This window comes from Sciurus vulgaris (genome assembly GCF_902686455.1).
Source record: "Sciurus vulgaris genome assembly, chromosome: 1".
In the NCBI taxonomy this organism is placed as follows: Eukaryota; Metazoa; Chordata; class Mammalia; order Rodentia; family Sciuridae; genus Sciurus; species Sciurus vulgaris.
Genome location: NC_136461.1, coordinates 76,203,275 through 76,218,173, shown reverse-complemented (window position 1 = coordinate 76,218,173; position 14,899 = coordinate 76,203,275). Strand labels below are relative to the sequence as shown.

Here is a 14,899-nt window from a genome sequence, read left to right as displayed (position 1 = left end):
AACTGGAAAAACATCTCAATAAAAGCTGGAGCTATAATGGCCAAAACATTTTCATAGATTACATCATCATTAGGCCTTGTAAATCTGCTTTCTGAATATTATATAATAAAAAGCTTAAATTTTTTTGGCATAAAGTTATGATTAAGTTTTAATATTTTCCTCCCATACTCAGAGAATGAATTTGAATCTAAACTCAAGTTATCACTGTAGATCTGTATGTACTGTGACAAGTTAATTTCTATTGAGTTCTACAGTCACAGAATGAACTCTATCTATTTATAGCATTCATGAAAGACATTGAGACACAGGGAGAGAGAAATGACTTGAATGTAACTTGAGTGTTAAGAGCTCCTTTCTTTTTCTTTTCTTTCTTTCTTTTTTAATATGGGGGACTGAACCCAGGGGTACTTAACCACTGGGTCACACCCCAGCCCTTTTCATTTTTTATTTTGAGACAAGGTCTCACTTAGGACCTTGCCAAGTTGCTGAGGCTGGCTTTGAACCTGTGATACTGCTGCCTCAGCTTCTCAAGCCACTGGGATTACAGGTGTGTACCACTGTGACAGGCTCAGAGCTCCTTTCAAACCCAGCTCTGATAAGACAATGTCAGAAGAATCACTTCAGTGATTAGGCTGTGTGTTATTAAAACAACAAATACGATTCAATATTAGATTTCACCTAGTTGTTGACTTTTCTAGTTTAATATAAACTATACATTTTCAAATAAATGCACAAATGAAAACTATGGTAGGAATCTGATATTTACCAGTATATAAAAATAGACTTCTGTATAACTCATCACATGAGAAATATATAAAAAAAACCCTAAGTTCTTTTATTCTTATTAAGAATAAAACTTCTTAAAGTCTTCCAAAATAATAAAACTCTCAAAACATTAAGAATGAATTTAAGTATAATGAAAATTCAAGTAAAAAATTTTCTCATCTTACCCTGTCTAGTTCCAGTGTAAACTTCTGGTCCCATGACTGATTGGAAATGGGTTTCCAGCTAGTTTGACCAACCACAGTATTATCTAGCTTCAAAACAGCACAGACATCATCTGTAATTGAAATTTATCAGCTTACTTAAAAACTTTAAACATAGTACCACTATTTGATAGCCCTGAAAATCTTAAGATTCTTTGAAAATATGGTTTTTCATATTCAATACCATAGCTTTTGAATCTTAAATTGCTATATAAACACTCCCACTACTCTTTCAAATTGTCGTGTTTGATAAAACATAAATGGTAACTGTTATCTAGTTTGTACATAAAATAATGCGAATAAAAGGACTACCAGGTGACCTGTAGTTGTTTGCCACCATGGATTATCAATAATCCAGTTTTTCTTCATTTACACTTGTTTATATTTAGAGTTTACAGCCTAAAACAACTCTTTATTCTCACATTTTTCTCAAAGCCTCTAAGCACAAGCAAGTACAGAGAAGTTCATTTTTTAAATATTTTTTAGTTGTTGATGAACCTTTATCTTTATTTCTTTATATGTGGTGCTGAGAATCAAACCCAGTGCCTCACACATGCTAGGCAAGTGCTCTACCACTGAGCCACATCCCAGCCCTTCAAGTTCACTTTTGTACTCAAAACTAAGTTCAATTGTCATGTGCTTTTCCATCCTAGTTATACACTTATTTATAGCTTATAACTATACTTCAGAGTGTCTCCAAAGTGCTTCCTAAATATTTTTTTTCATTTTATTCTCCTCAATTCTTGCCCTCTGACTCCTATCAAAGTTGACTTGTAGGTTGATACCTCCAATACATAGGTTTGGTAGTTAGTTATGCAAATTTCAATATTAGGTGTGTGTGTGTGTGTATGTGGACTGAATTCAGGGTCACTTGATCACTGGGCCATAACCCCAGCCCTATTTTGTATTTTATTTAGAAACAGGGTCTTACTGAGTTGCTTAGTGCCTTGCTTTTGCTGAGGCTATCTTTGAACTCACAATCCTCCTGCCTCAGCCTGCAGGCCACTGGGTTCAATATTAGTTTTGAAGTATCACCAAACCATTAAAAGAATCATGGTATGATCCTATAAGAACAAGTCTCATCGTCTCTGTGTATTTTTCAGCTGGGCATAAAGAGTGATTTTCCAATATTTCATTCTTCCAAAAGAATTACCATTATTTGTCATTCATTCAGACATTTTCAGTAAAATAAAATCTGTTGCCCTTTTGCTTCCTATTATTACAGGTTTTAATTTTTTTTTTTTTTTGCGGTACCGGGGATCAAACTCAGGGCCTTATACTTGCAAGGCAAGCACTCTACCAGCTGAGCTATCTCCTCAGCCCCCAGGTTTTAATATTTTTAATTAAATTATACAAATTATAATTTTCAAGTTTTTTGTTCCACTTGGACACTTTCCATTCTTTTCTGTCCCCAATGATAATTCCCTTGTCTAGTCCCTTTCATTTGTTAAATACTTTAAAAAAGTGTGGTTACTGAACTGGATAAGTCATCAGTTTTTAGGAGATTTCGACTACTTCCACTTTTACTTTTACTCGTTCTGCTCATGAAAGATGATCTGGTTTCACTTGGACTCCAACCAGGCAGTGCAACTGATGTTGCTTTCGATCGTCCAGGGACATTCTCCAGGATGTCTTGGCAGCCCATAAGACGAACTTCCAAAGTACCTGGTAGCATAAATAAAAATAAATATCAATTCTTAATATATAGAACTATGTTTCTGCTATGTATTCAGAAAGAGAAAAAAAATAAAATAAAAACAACCTGGTAAAATAGCAAAAACTCTTCTCCCACAGGACCTGTGAGGTTAACTATTCAATTTCCTGTTTTACTCAGAGAAATCACTGAAAACTTTAATAAAGACAACTGTAAAATATTTTACATAAAAGAATAATACCTCCCAAAGCTGTCTGTAGGGCATAAAATAAGTTACATAAGCCTCTTATGTATTTGAACACTCATTTCTATAATTACACAGAAAAATTCTAGAATTATGTGGATAAAGAACGTTGAGAGAGGAACATAAAGTGAAATAATACATCTATTAAAATAGCATAAAAAATGTATAAAGGAAGTCTGATAATGTGAATAACAGCTGTGTTTAGTAGTATTCAGCTAACAAAGAAAAGGACTTCACAGATTTTATACATAAACAGCCACTATTCTGTATGAGATGTAAAATTCAAATATTATCTTTCCATTCTGACAGGTTAGTCAGATAATTATGGGTTGTAATTAAGCATAAAATAATTGCTACTTTCTTAGGCAAATAAAAGGCTAAAAGCGTTCAAAAGGAAAATGAGAAATTATGACTTAGGCTATCTGGAGATGAAGCTTTGTCATGATTTGGGCTATACTATACTAGAATAAAAAATGTTGCTTTAAGGGTTAGAGAGTGATAGAGTGATAGAATATAATGGTAGAGTGGTTGCTTAGCATGCCCGAGGCTCTGGGTTTAATCCCCAGAACCACACACACACAGAAAAGTTGCTTTAGTAGTAACATTTCAAATGTTGCCCACAGAATAAAACTTCAGGAATATTTCCTAGTCAAGTTGTCCCATCAAATTTAAAAAACTAAAACTATGTTTATTTAAAGTTTTTGATTATTGAAAAGTAACCAAAGGACGTACATTTCTAACCAAGTAGTAGTAACAAAGTCTCCCAATTAAAATAACTTAAAAAAAATGAGATGGTATATGAAAATAAGGGTTAAAGATACTGGACATCAGCACTGAAGAACTATGATCCTTGAAAAATGGGAAACAAATAGGCAAGTCCTAGGATTGTTCCCACTTACTATCTCAAAAGTTTTCAAGACTCAGTGAAGGGAAGGTAACTCAGGTGGAGCCAAGTTGCGAAGACAAATCAAGAGTACAAGGACAGCAAAGCTGCTAGAGTTCACAGGTAAAGGAAAGATATTCCCAAGGAGAGAACTCCTGAGACCTTCAGAAGGTCTCCCCCATAATTTATTCCAAGTACTAATCAGTATTTGTTTATGAATAAAATGTGTGAGGAAGGGGAACCATCTGAAAAATCAGAAAGAGCAATACTCAGTGTACACAGGGAGGAAAGCATGTCCTTACCAAGTAGGACTGAAAATCTCAATTCCTGGAACACTGGAGAATCTTGCCCCAGCAGAAATACCCTAAATGATGCTCTTGTTATACATAACAAATGTTAAAAAGCAATACTGAAAAGGTCAAATTATTTCCAAGTAACTCTGTCCTAGAACAAAGTTTAAAAATATTTACAGGAAATTAAAAAGTATCTAGCACTCAACAAGGTAAAATTCAAAAATGTCTTCCATCTAATCAAAGATAAGCAGGTATATTTGTTTTCCATCACTGTTCCAATTACAACAAAGTTAGGAGCCTGATACAGATGTTAAAATTTGCAGACAAGAACATTAAAGTTATTATAACTATATTCCATCTGTTCAGAAGTTGAACAGACCACATGGAAGAAATAAAATAGACCCAAACTCAAATTTGTACAGGGAACTCAAGGAGAATGATGTCTGAGATGTCTTTAAAAGTCCACTGAATAGAACTGGTGGTAGATTAAATATTTAAAACAAAAGATTGGTGAAGTTGAAGACACAGCAATAGAAATGACCAAAAGTGGAAGACTGGAAAGACTTGAGAAGGGAAAAAAAGAACAGAATATATGTTAATGATGAATTTTACATCATGTAGCCTCATATATGTGTAATTGAAGTTCCTGATAAAGAGCAGGGAGAATAGGGGACAGAAAATATGTATGAAAAAAATGAATAGGTAAAAATTCTCCAAATTTGATGAAAACTATAACCTAAGAAGTTCAAGGACTACCAAACCAAAGAAACACAAGTGAACTACACCATAAGCCAATTTCTCAAAAGCAGTGATAAACAGAAAACACTAAAAGTAGCAAAAAAAAAAAAAAAAAAGCCATGCCACATACAGAGGAATAATGATGATGATGATAATAATAATAATAATAATAATAAAATAAAAAGGAGGAGGAGGAGGAGGCAGATTTCTCATTGGAAATAATGAAAGTAAGACTAGGTACTTTAATAAATGTGTGTAGTTTATTGTATGTCAATTAAAAGTCAATAAAATTGCTCTCAAAACTGGATACTGATGATAGTGACACAATCATATAATTAAAAAGTCATAAAATTGTACATTTAAAATGGGTAAATTCTATGGAATGTAAGTATGCCTCAAAATACCTGTTAAAAGGTGGGGAAAGAGATAGAATTTTAGTCTTTTTCATGTTTTGCTATGCTGCGGAGATCTTATTTTACTATAAAGTGATAAGACAAACTAAGTATAGTGGGTATAATTTTTATTTTAGTTCAAAAGAAACAACTTTGTTGTATTTGTTTTTTATTTGCCTTTTTTGGTTAAACTGGCAAACTTTGCTCATTTCCACTGTAAATGCTTAGCTGTAAAAAGTCATCCTGGGGAAACTGAAAACATCTGGCTACTACTTCAAACCCTGGTAGCTTATTAAATATTTTAGTAATTTCAATATATCAGAACATGACAATGCTCACCACCTGCTTTCATTTAGAACAAAACAAATCTGGAGGGAGTTAAGATCTTTATTAAACATCTAGAAGTTTCTTTATTTTATGAGGTGACATAACTGCAATTGCATGTAACCACATTAGAAATAGCTTAAAACTACATTCTTTACCTTCAAAACCCAAAATGTGAAATTTTTACAAGCAAATGCAAGAAATGCTTATATTCATAAGTAGCAGTTGTAAATTACAATAGAATAAGTAAATGTACTTTTATTTCTTTTCACTGATTGGAAAAACTAATAGCTATTTTACTATTTCAGTATTACATGTCGGTACAACTGAGTTAACATTTTTTGATTGTGAAGATATTTCCTCTTATCAAAACTAGTAAATTAAAAAAAAAAAAAAAAAAAAAGTAAATTCTGCTAGGCCTGGTGGTGCACACGCCTGTAATCCCTGCTGCTCGGGAGGCTGAGGCAGGAGGATCTCAAGTTCAAAGACAGCCTCAGCAAAAGCCAGGCACTAAGTAACTCAGTGAAAGCCTAAAATACAAAATAGGGATAGGGATATGGCTCAGTGGTGGAGTGCTCCTGAGTTCAACCTCCAACACTCCCACCTCCCCCAAAAAACCTAGTAAATTCTCACAATATAGAGCAAAAAAACTGAATTATACCCTACATCAAAGTAACAACAAATTTGTGAATTTCAATGTTATAATCATATAACCACTAAAAAACTAGAGTTAAATGAGACAAACCACAAATAGAAAGCAGTAAAACAATTCAGAACAGAAAATGCTCTGTATTTATCCATGTTTATCTTTTATCATATCTAATCCTTTATAAATGCTATTTCTCTTCTTGGTTATTCTACATTCAGTTAATGATCCAGTAGGTGCTTAAGAAACTTAAACATTTTTTTAAACCAAACTGCCTTAAAAATTACAGGGTATTTTTTAGAATTGTGAATTATATCATTTTAAATAGAGTTTAGTAAGGGAATAAATGATAGAAGAAAGAACTGAAAGGAGTTTATATAACTGAAGAATAGAATAGAAAAGGGAAAAAAATTCCAGACTTAGCCAAGACTATATGGCTTTATTACTTTTCTAGAAATATCATTAATTTCCAAATAATCATACGTTAAATCATACTTTAATAAATGAATCATTCAGAATCATCAAGAATCATCCAGAAGTTCTTGAGTATCAACAATGTGTTCAGCACTAAGCCAAAAGATGACAAGAAGTATAGTCTCTGCCTAATTATTGAATACTATGTAACAGATACTCATTGCATGTATAAAACACCCTGTGCTAGTGGCTAGGATTATATGTAAGTCAATGACGAGGTCTTTGTTCTTTATGGGTCTGTACTGCAGTTTTGATTTTAAAAAATATGAACAGTAAAAAGATGGATAATAAGGCAAAGACATTTAAAAAGAGAAGACTGTGCATAAACTAATTTAAGTAATGGTAGGAGTTGTATAAAATACAAAACAGCTAGAAAGATAAACCCGTATTTTAATAGAGCTTGCTGACCTTTTTCAGTAACAGTGCTGTAATGTTTACAATCATTTTTCACTGCACCTAGGACACATACATCTAAGAGCTCTGTTTATTAAATAACAATTGTGTTTACTGACATAGGATATCACTGACATTTTAAGATACTTGAAAAATAATACACATAACTTAAAAGAAAGAAGTTATTTATTTTTTTTAAACCAGGGATTGAACTGAAGGGCATTTAACCACTGAGTCACATCCCCAGCCCTTTTTTCTATTTTATTTAGAGACAGGGTCTCACTGAGTTACTCAGCACCTCTCTAAGTTGCTGAGGCTGACTTTGAACTCACAATCCTCCTGCCTCAGCCTCCCGAGTAGCTGGGATTAAAGGCGTGTGCTATGGCACCTGGCTATAGAAAGAAGTATTTTTATTTTATTCTCAAGTAAGCAAGATTACTTCCTAATGGGATATGAGCACTCTACAACTTCTCAAACTTTTCAATCAGTTTGAAAATTGCCACTTTGATTTCCATAATTTTCACATGCATTTAAAAAAAATCCACAGCAACCAAGGAAAATCCAGCTTCACAAATATATGACCATTACTGAGCCTAATATTCAAACAACACCTTGAGTTAGTAGTCTGAATAGTGACTATATTGGAGTAATGCTGTTTTTCTTTAAAAAATTAAATATTCAATTGTACCCATGAACTCATCTTGGCATCCCAAGGTGCCTTAGATTTAGAAACTCAATTTAGGAACTACAGGTTTAGACTGATTCTAATTAGTGGCAACAGCAAAGTTTAACTAGAAATTTTTCCTTTAAGCTTTAAAGTTTGCCATAATACAAAACTGATTAATTCTATTCACAGTAATTAGAATATGATAGTATGCTAGGCAATATTGAAAATCTTCATAACTTTAAAATATTAAATGATACTATTTTTAAGAAAAAACAGTCACTGACATCAACATTAATAAAAACATTTTAGGATTCTAGAAAGTCTGTGTAACAAAAATATGCTATATTTATCTGGGCCATAAATGCAATTGTAGGTGATAGAGAAAATGATGGAGATCTGGAAAGTCCAAGGACAGCCTCCTAACAGAAATACAGGGGAAAAAAGTGTTAGAATAAACTTTTATCAGAATTCTGGAAACTAGCTAACGGATGAAGTAAATGCTTAAGTCATAATCAAAAAAGGCAAGGCAATGGTAAGAGCTTTATGGGGGTTTAATTTACCCTTCTCTGCACTCCTCCTTCCCTCTTAATGTTAAGCTCAGTGGCAGGCTTAAAGATGACAGCCTATGTTCCTGGTGTAGGCTCCTGGTGCTGGAGTAGAGAGAGAAGCTCTCATTCTCAAAGAAATGTAATTGTCTGCTTTGACATGTATGTGGGATCCCTAAAGGACTTACATCAAAGATTTATCTTTATTGCACCCAACTAGAAAATCTCTAAGGGCAGAGAATCAGCTAATTGGAGGGCATATGTCAAAAACATTTAAGAAATCAGGGTACAGGATCTCAGTTGGGGCAAACAACAGATAAGCCAAAACGCCAAGAAAGTGAAATGCTTTGGGGAATAAGGGTTTGCAATGTTTCCACATATTACTCTGTATACATACACACACACACACACACACACACACACACACACACACAGCCAAAAGAGAAATCCTGGAACCAAAAAATATGATAAAATGAAAAAAGTGATAAAATGAAAGAAGTGATTTGAGCAAGTAGAAGGAAAATTCAGTATACTTGGTGATAGTTCAACTGAAATCACCCAGTCTTAGGAGCAGAAACAAAAAAGAATGCAGAAAAATGCAGAACCTAAATGAAATGTGAGATACCAGATAGCACACAAACACAAATAGTGGAAGTAAGTTCCAAAGGAAAAGAAAGCGGAAAGAATAATGTTTGAAGAAATAACGGCTGAAAATCTCCCAAATTTGTTGAAAGACACAAACCTGCACATCAAGAAACTCAAAGACTCTAAAAAGGATACACTATTAGAATGTGTCATTACACTTAGAATGTGTCATTCTAAGACACATTACAATCAAAAAGTGAAGAGACAAAGATAAGGAGAGAATCTTGTAACTCATCACTCACAAGGAATCTTCATTAATTAACAACTAATTTCTCATTAGAAACCATAAATGTCAGGAGGGAGTAGAATGACACTTTTAAAGTGGTGAAAGGAAAAAAGCTGTCAACTAGCAATCCAGGTTATAGTAAACCCATCACTCACAAATAAAGGAAAAATTAAAGATCCTCAGATTAACAAAAACTAAAATAGCTCATCAATAAGAGAACTGCTCAGAAGAAATGTAACTTAAATCATTCAAATTAAAATAAAATTAAAAAAAAAAACACTAAGTAGCTTGAAATCAAAGAAAAAATAACAGATTAACTATACAAGAAAATATAAAATCAATTACTACTATGTTGGTTTGTAACTCTTATGATTTAAATGACAAAGCAAAAAATTATAATCCAGGTAAATGAACACATAGGTACAGACATAATTTGTGACAACAACAATGCAAACAGGGGGAAGGTGCACCTATAAAAGAACAGAGTTTTGTAGGCTACTGAGTTACCAGGGTTAACAACTAAGAAAAAAATAAAACCATACATAGGTGTTTACAGAAGCTTAACTTACAACTGCCAAAACTTAGAAGCAACTAAGATGTCCTTCCATAAGTGAATGGATAAATAAACTTGTACACTGATTTTGTGAAATGATTGTTTTAAAAAAAAAAAAAAAACTGTCAAGACATGAAAAGAAACTTAAAAAGTATTACCAAGCAAAAGAAACCATCCTGAAAAGACTACATATTGTATGATTCCAACTATATGACATTCAGGGGAAAAACAAAACCCTAAATAGTAAAAAGATTCATGGTTGCCAAGGTTGGAAGGTTGGGGAAGGGAGGTATGAACAGGCAGACACAGAATTTTTAGAGCAGTGAAACTATTCTGTATGATACTATAATGATAGATATATGTCATTGTACATTTGTCATAATCCATAGAATGCAAAACACCATGAGTGAATGCTAATGGAAGCGGTGGCCTTTGGGTGATAATGATATGTCAATACAGATTCACCAAATATAAAAAATGTGTCAATCTGGTAAAAGATGTTGATGGTAAGGGAGGCTGTGCACATGTAGAAATGGGATTTATGAAGAATTTCTATAGTTTCTGTTCAATTATTCTATGAACCTAAAAATATTCTAAGAAACCAAATTTATTAAATATAAAAGGAAACAAAGTAGACTAGAAAAATTCAAACAAAAAAAGGCAATATCATAAGAATTCAGAAAACAAAAAGATTTAACTTTTGTAGGAAACAAACAGCAAAATGGCAGAAGTAAGCCCTTTTGTTGTACAAAAAACAATTTGGCTGGTTTTTGTCCCTTGTTTGTGGAAAGAAGTCTCTAAATCGTGGAACAGCACCAGAAATAGGAATGTCTGTCCTCTTCGTGGTGGAACCCTTACATCACACCTGAGTTTACGCTAATAAAGTTAACTCAAGGTAGGTCCCTAGACATTTCAGGATGGGGGACAACCACGATAGAAAACACTAATTATATTACTAAGGGGTTGACCTCCAGGGCAGGGCATGAGGTTAGAGATTGAATTCAATCACATGGCAATGATTTACTCAGTCACACCTATGTAATAACAAAGTTCCAATAAATGCTCAGGGCTCAAGTGAATTTCCTCATTAGTGACAGACACCAATGTGTTGGGAAGTTGATGCATCCTAAGGACATGAAAGCTTCATGTTTATGACCTTTCTAGATCTTGCCCTATGTGTCTTGTCCTTTGAATGATTTAATCTGTATCCTTTATAATAAAACTGCCATAACGCTTTCCAGAGTTCTGTAGGTTGTTCCAGTGAATACTGAGCTTAAGCAGCAGAATTAGTATCCCAGAATTGGTAGTCAATTGGTTAGAAGGGCAAGTTACCTGGGAACTCTAAGCTTGCAGGTTAAGTGAAAGCAATGTTGTGGGGGACTATGTCATAAAACTATAAAATTTAACCTAACTTCCAGTAGTTAGCATCAGAATTTATTGCATCTTTTCAGTAATTACCTTAAATGTAAATGACAAAACTGTTCCACTGAGAGACACTGGAAAAACAGATTTTAAAAATGATCAAATTATACATTACCTAAAAAGAAACTCACAATTTGATGCAAATTACACATATAGATTGAAAGTGTTAAGAACAGAAAAAAGATTCAGTGTGCACAGACACAAACCCAAATAAATACAATTTTCTCATACTAGACAAAGGTGCCAAAAATATGCAATGGAGAAAAGATAGCGTCTTCAACAAATGGTGCTGGGAAAACTGGAAATCCAAATGCAACTAAATGAATGCAACTAAATGCAATGAAACTAAACCCCTATCTCTCACCCTGCACAAAACTCAACTCACAATGGATCAAGGACCTTGAAATCAGACCAGAGACCCTGCATCTTATAGAAGAAAAAGTAGGTCCATATCTTCACCTTGTTGGCTTAGGATCAGACTTCCTTAACAGGACTCCCATAGCACAAGAAGTAAAAGCAAGAATCAATAATGGGATAGATTCAAACTAAATAGCTTTCTCTCAGCAAAGGAAACTATCAGCAATGCGAAGAGAGAGCCTACAGAGTGGGAGAATATCTTTGCCACTCATACTTCAGATAGAGCACTAATCTCCAGAATATATAAAGAACTCAAAACATTCTACACCAAGAATACAAGTAACCCAATCAACAAATGGGCTAAGGAAATGAACAGACACTTTACAGAAGAAGATCTATAAGCAATCAACAGATATATGAAAAAATGTTCAACATCTTTAGTAATAAGAGAAATGCAAATCAAAACTACACTAAGATTCCATCTCACCCCAATTAGAATGGCCATTATCAAGAATACAAGCAACAATAGGTGTTGGAGAGGATGTGGAGAAAAAGGTACACTCATACATTGCTGGTGGGACTGCAAATTAGTGCAGCCACTCTGGAAAGCAGTGTGGAGATTCCTTAGAAAACTTGGAATGGAACCACCATTTGACCCAGCTATCCCACTCCTTGGCCTATACCCAAAGGACTTAAAATCAGCATACTACAGAGATACAGCCACATCAATGTTCATAGCGGCTCAATTCACAATAGCCAGACTATGGAACCAACCTAGATGCCCTTCAATTGATGAATGGATAAAGAAACTGTGGTATATATATACAATGGAGTATTACTCAGCTATAAAGAATAATAAAATTATGGCATTTGCAAGAAAATGGATGAAACTGGAGAATATCATGTTAAGTGAGATAAGCCAATCTCAAAAATCCAAGAGAGGAATGATCTCACTGATAAGCAGATGATGACACTTAATGGGGGGTGGGAGGGGGACAAGAATGGAGGAAGGAGGGACTGTATAGAGGGAAAAGAGAGGTGGGAGGGGTGGGGGGAGAAGGAAAAAAATAACGGAATGAATCAAACATTAAAAAAAAAGATTCAGTGTGAATAGAAACCAAAGTCAGCAGGGATAGCTCTAATATCAGACAAAACAGACTATGTAAAACTTAAGGAAGACAAAGAAGGACATTATGTGTTGATAAGAGTCGATCCATCAAGAAGATATAATTAGAAACATAATGTACCTAATGACAGAGCCCCAAAATATAGAAAACAAAAATTTGTATAATTGAAGGACGAAATATAGCCTGTTCCACAAAAACAAATGGAGATCACAACTTCACTTTCAATAATGGAGGACCTACTATTATACCTATAATCATCAAGTAGTAAAAGAAAAGTGTTGGGATAGAGTTACCATATAATCTAGTAATTACAATCCTAGGCATGTATATACCACTCCCCAAAATAGAAAGCAAGTGTTTAAAAAATACCTGCACACAAATTTTCATAGTGGCATTGTTCACAATAGTCGAAAGGTAGAGCGAGCCCAAATGTACTGACAAGTGGTTAAGCAAATGTGATATATACCCATGAATTTACGTATTATTCGGCCATAAAGGGAATGAAGTACTGAACGAACCTTGAAAGGAATATATACTAAATTAAATACGACAGATGCAAAGGCCACAAATTATATAATTCTGCTTATATGAAATATCTAGAACAAATAAATGAATAGACAAAAAGCCAATGAGCGTTTGCCAGAGGACAGGAAGAAAGGAAAAAGGAAGTGTCTGCTTGAGGTTTCCATACAGGATGATAAAAAATGTTCTAGAACAATAAAGTGTTGATGGTTGTACAACAAAATGAATATACTAAATGCCTCTGAATTGTATAATGTAAAAATGATTAAAACATTTTATGTTATGTGAATCATCACAATTTTTAAAAAGTCTACACTTCTCAATTACCGATTTCCCCAATTATTAATCCAGGACCACACACACACCACACACATATACACATAAAACAATTCAAAAAACAGGAGATGTGTATAACATACCTGTTAATGCTGCTGGTTTGGATAATGTACTATACTGGTTTTGTGTAGATATCATGCTTTGACGAGGACTTAGTGTTGGTGATGCAACAAGTGAAAGCTCCTCAATAATAATACTGCTTTTGGGATGATTCTTAGGAAGTTCATTTAATCTTTGCTCTAATGAATACTTTAAAAGGTCCAACTTCTGACTTGATTCATTAAATCTTGCTTGAGCCTTGCAAGAGGAAAAGACAATTATTGTCATTTAAATAATTACATTCTTTGAATATTATACTGAAATATACTAAAATATTTATTTAGAATTACTTCTGAAAGTGCTTTTCTATCTGTTACTTTTCCTGAGCCGAGTAATTTCATTACATTCTTTGCACCTTCTGCTACTGCAAACTCTATCCTAAAATGATGTCTTAATTCTTCCATCCGAAGTTCAAGAGGACTTATCACTGGTTTTGCTAGAGGGGGAAAAAACATAAAATTTTATTCATTAATTGAACATTTATTTGACTTTCTAACTTGCATGATTGGAAAACATGAAAAAAAAAGGAATTCCTCTGACATTATAAAAATGTTAGTCCTTAAAATCAATACACACTGAAATAATGCTGGGCATGGTGGCACATGCCTGTAATCCCAGAGACTCGGGAGGCTGAGGCATGAGAATTACAAGTCAAGGCCAGCCTCAGCAACTTAGAGAGGCCCTAAGCAACTTAGTGAGACCCTGTCTCAAAATAAAAAATAAAAAGGGCTAGGAATGTGGCTCTATGATTAAGCACCCCTAGGTTCAATCCATGGTATCAAAAAACAAAACAAGGGCTGGGGAGATAGCTCAGTTGGTAGAGTGCTTGTCTTGCAAGCACAAGGCCCTGGGTTCGATCCCCAGCACCACCCAAAAAAAAAAGTACAACACTTAAGTAATAATAGAGGTTTAAATTTAGAGCCTTACATTTTACCCATTATGAATCTACATCACAAATTTGAAGGAAACAAAAAGATTTCAGAACTGAGATTACTATGTTATCATAACATCATGAGACCAAACCACAGTTGGTACTCCATACCTGCAAGCTCTACATTAGGGGAATAAATTATTCCAGGATCAAAAATACTCGGGGCAGGGGGGAGGTGCCCATGTGTTGAACAAGCACACACAAATTTTTTTGTCAATATTTCCAGCTGCTACACTGTAACAGCTATTTACATAGCATCTACATTGTATTAGGTACTATAACTAATCTAGAGATAATTTAAAGCATGTGGAATATGCATTCATTTTATGGAAATACCATACCATTTTATATAAAGGACCAGAACACTGGTGAATTTTAGTATCCATCAGAGGTCCTGGCATCAATCCCCCAAAGGTACCAAGGGAAAACTACAGTTTCTAGT

The 14,899-nt window shown here is 34.0% G+C and overlaps 1 protein-coding gene across 2 annotated transcripts in view; it reads right to left on the bottom strand.

Annotated features, from left to right (window-relative positions):
* PKN2 (protein kinase N2) overlaps positions 1–14,899 on the bottom strand; it is a 129,738-nt gene that overhangs the window by 37,891 nt on the left and 76,948 nt on the right. Inside the window, exons 5-8 of one of the 2 annotated variants that reach the window (XM_079151060.1) lie at positions 13,817–13,962; positions 13,511–13,724; positions 2,514–2,651; positions 951–1,060 (exon numbers count right to left, since the gene is read on the bottom strand). In XM_079151060.1, coding sequence (XP_079007186.1) covers positions 951–1,060; positions 2,514–2,651; positions 13,511–13,724; positions 13,817–13,962 — 608 coding nt within the window. Of the gene's footprint in view, positions 1–950; positions 1,061–2,465; positions 2,652–13,510; positions 13,725–13,816; positions 13,963–14,899 lie in introns of both variants that reach the window. The other variant, XM_079151059.1, reaches the window with a different exon arrangement.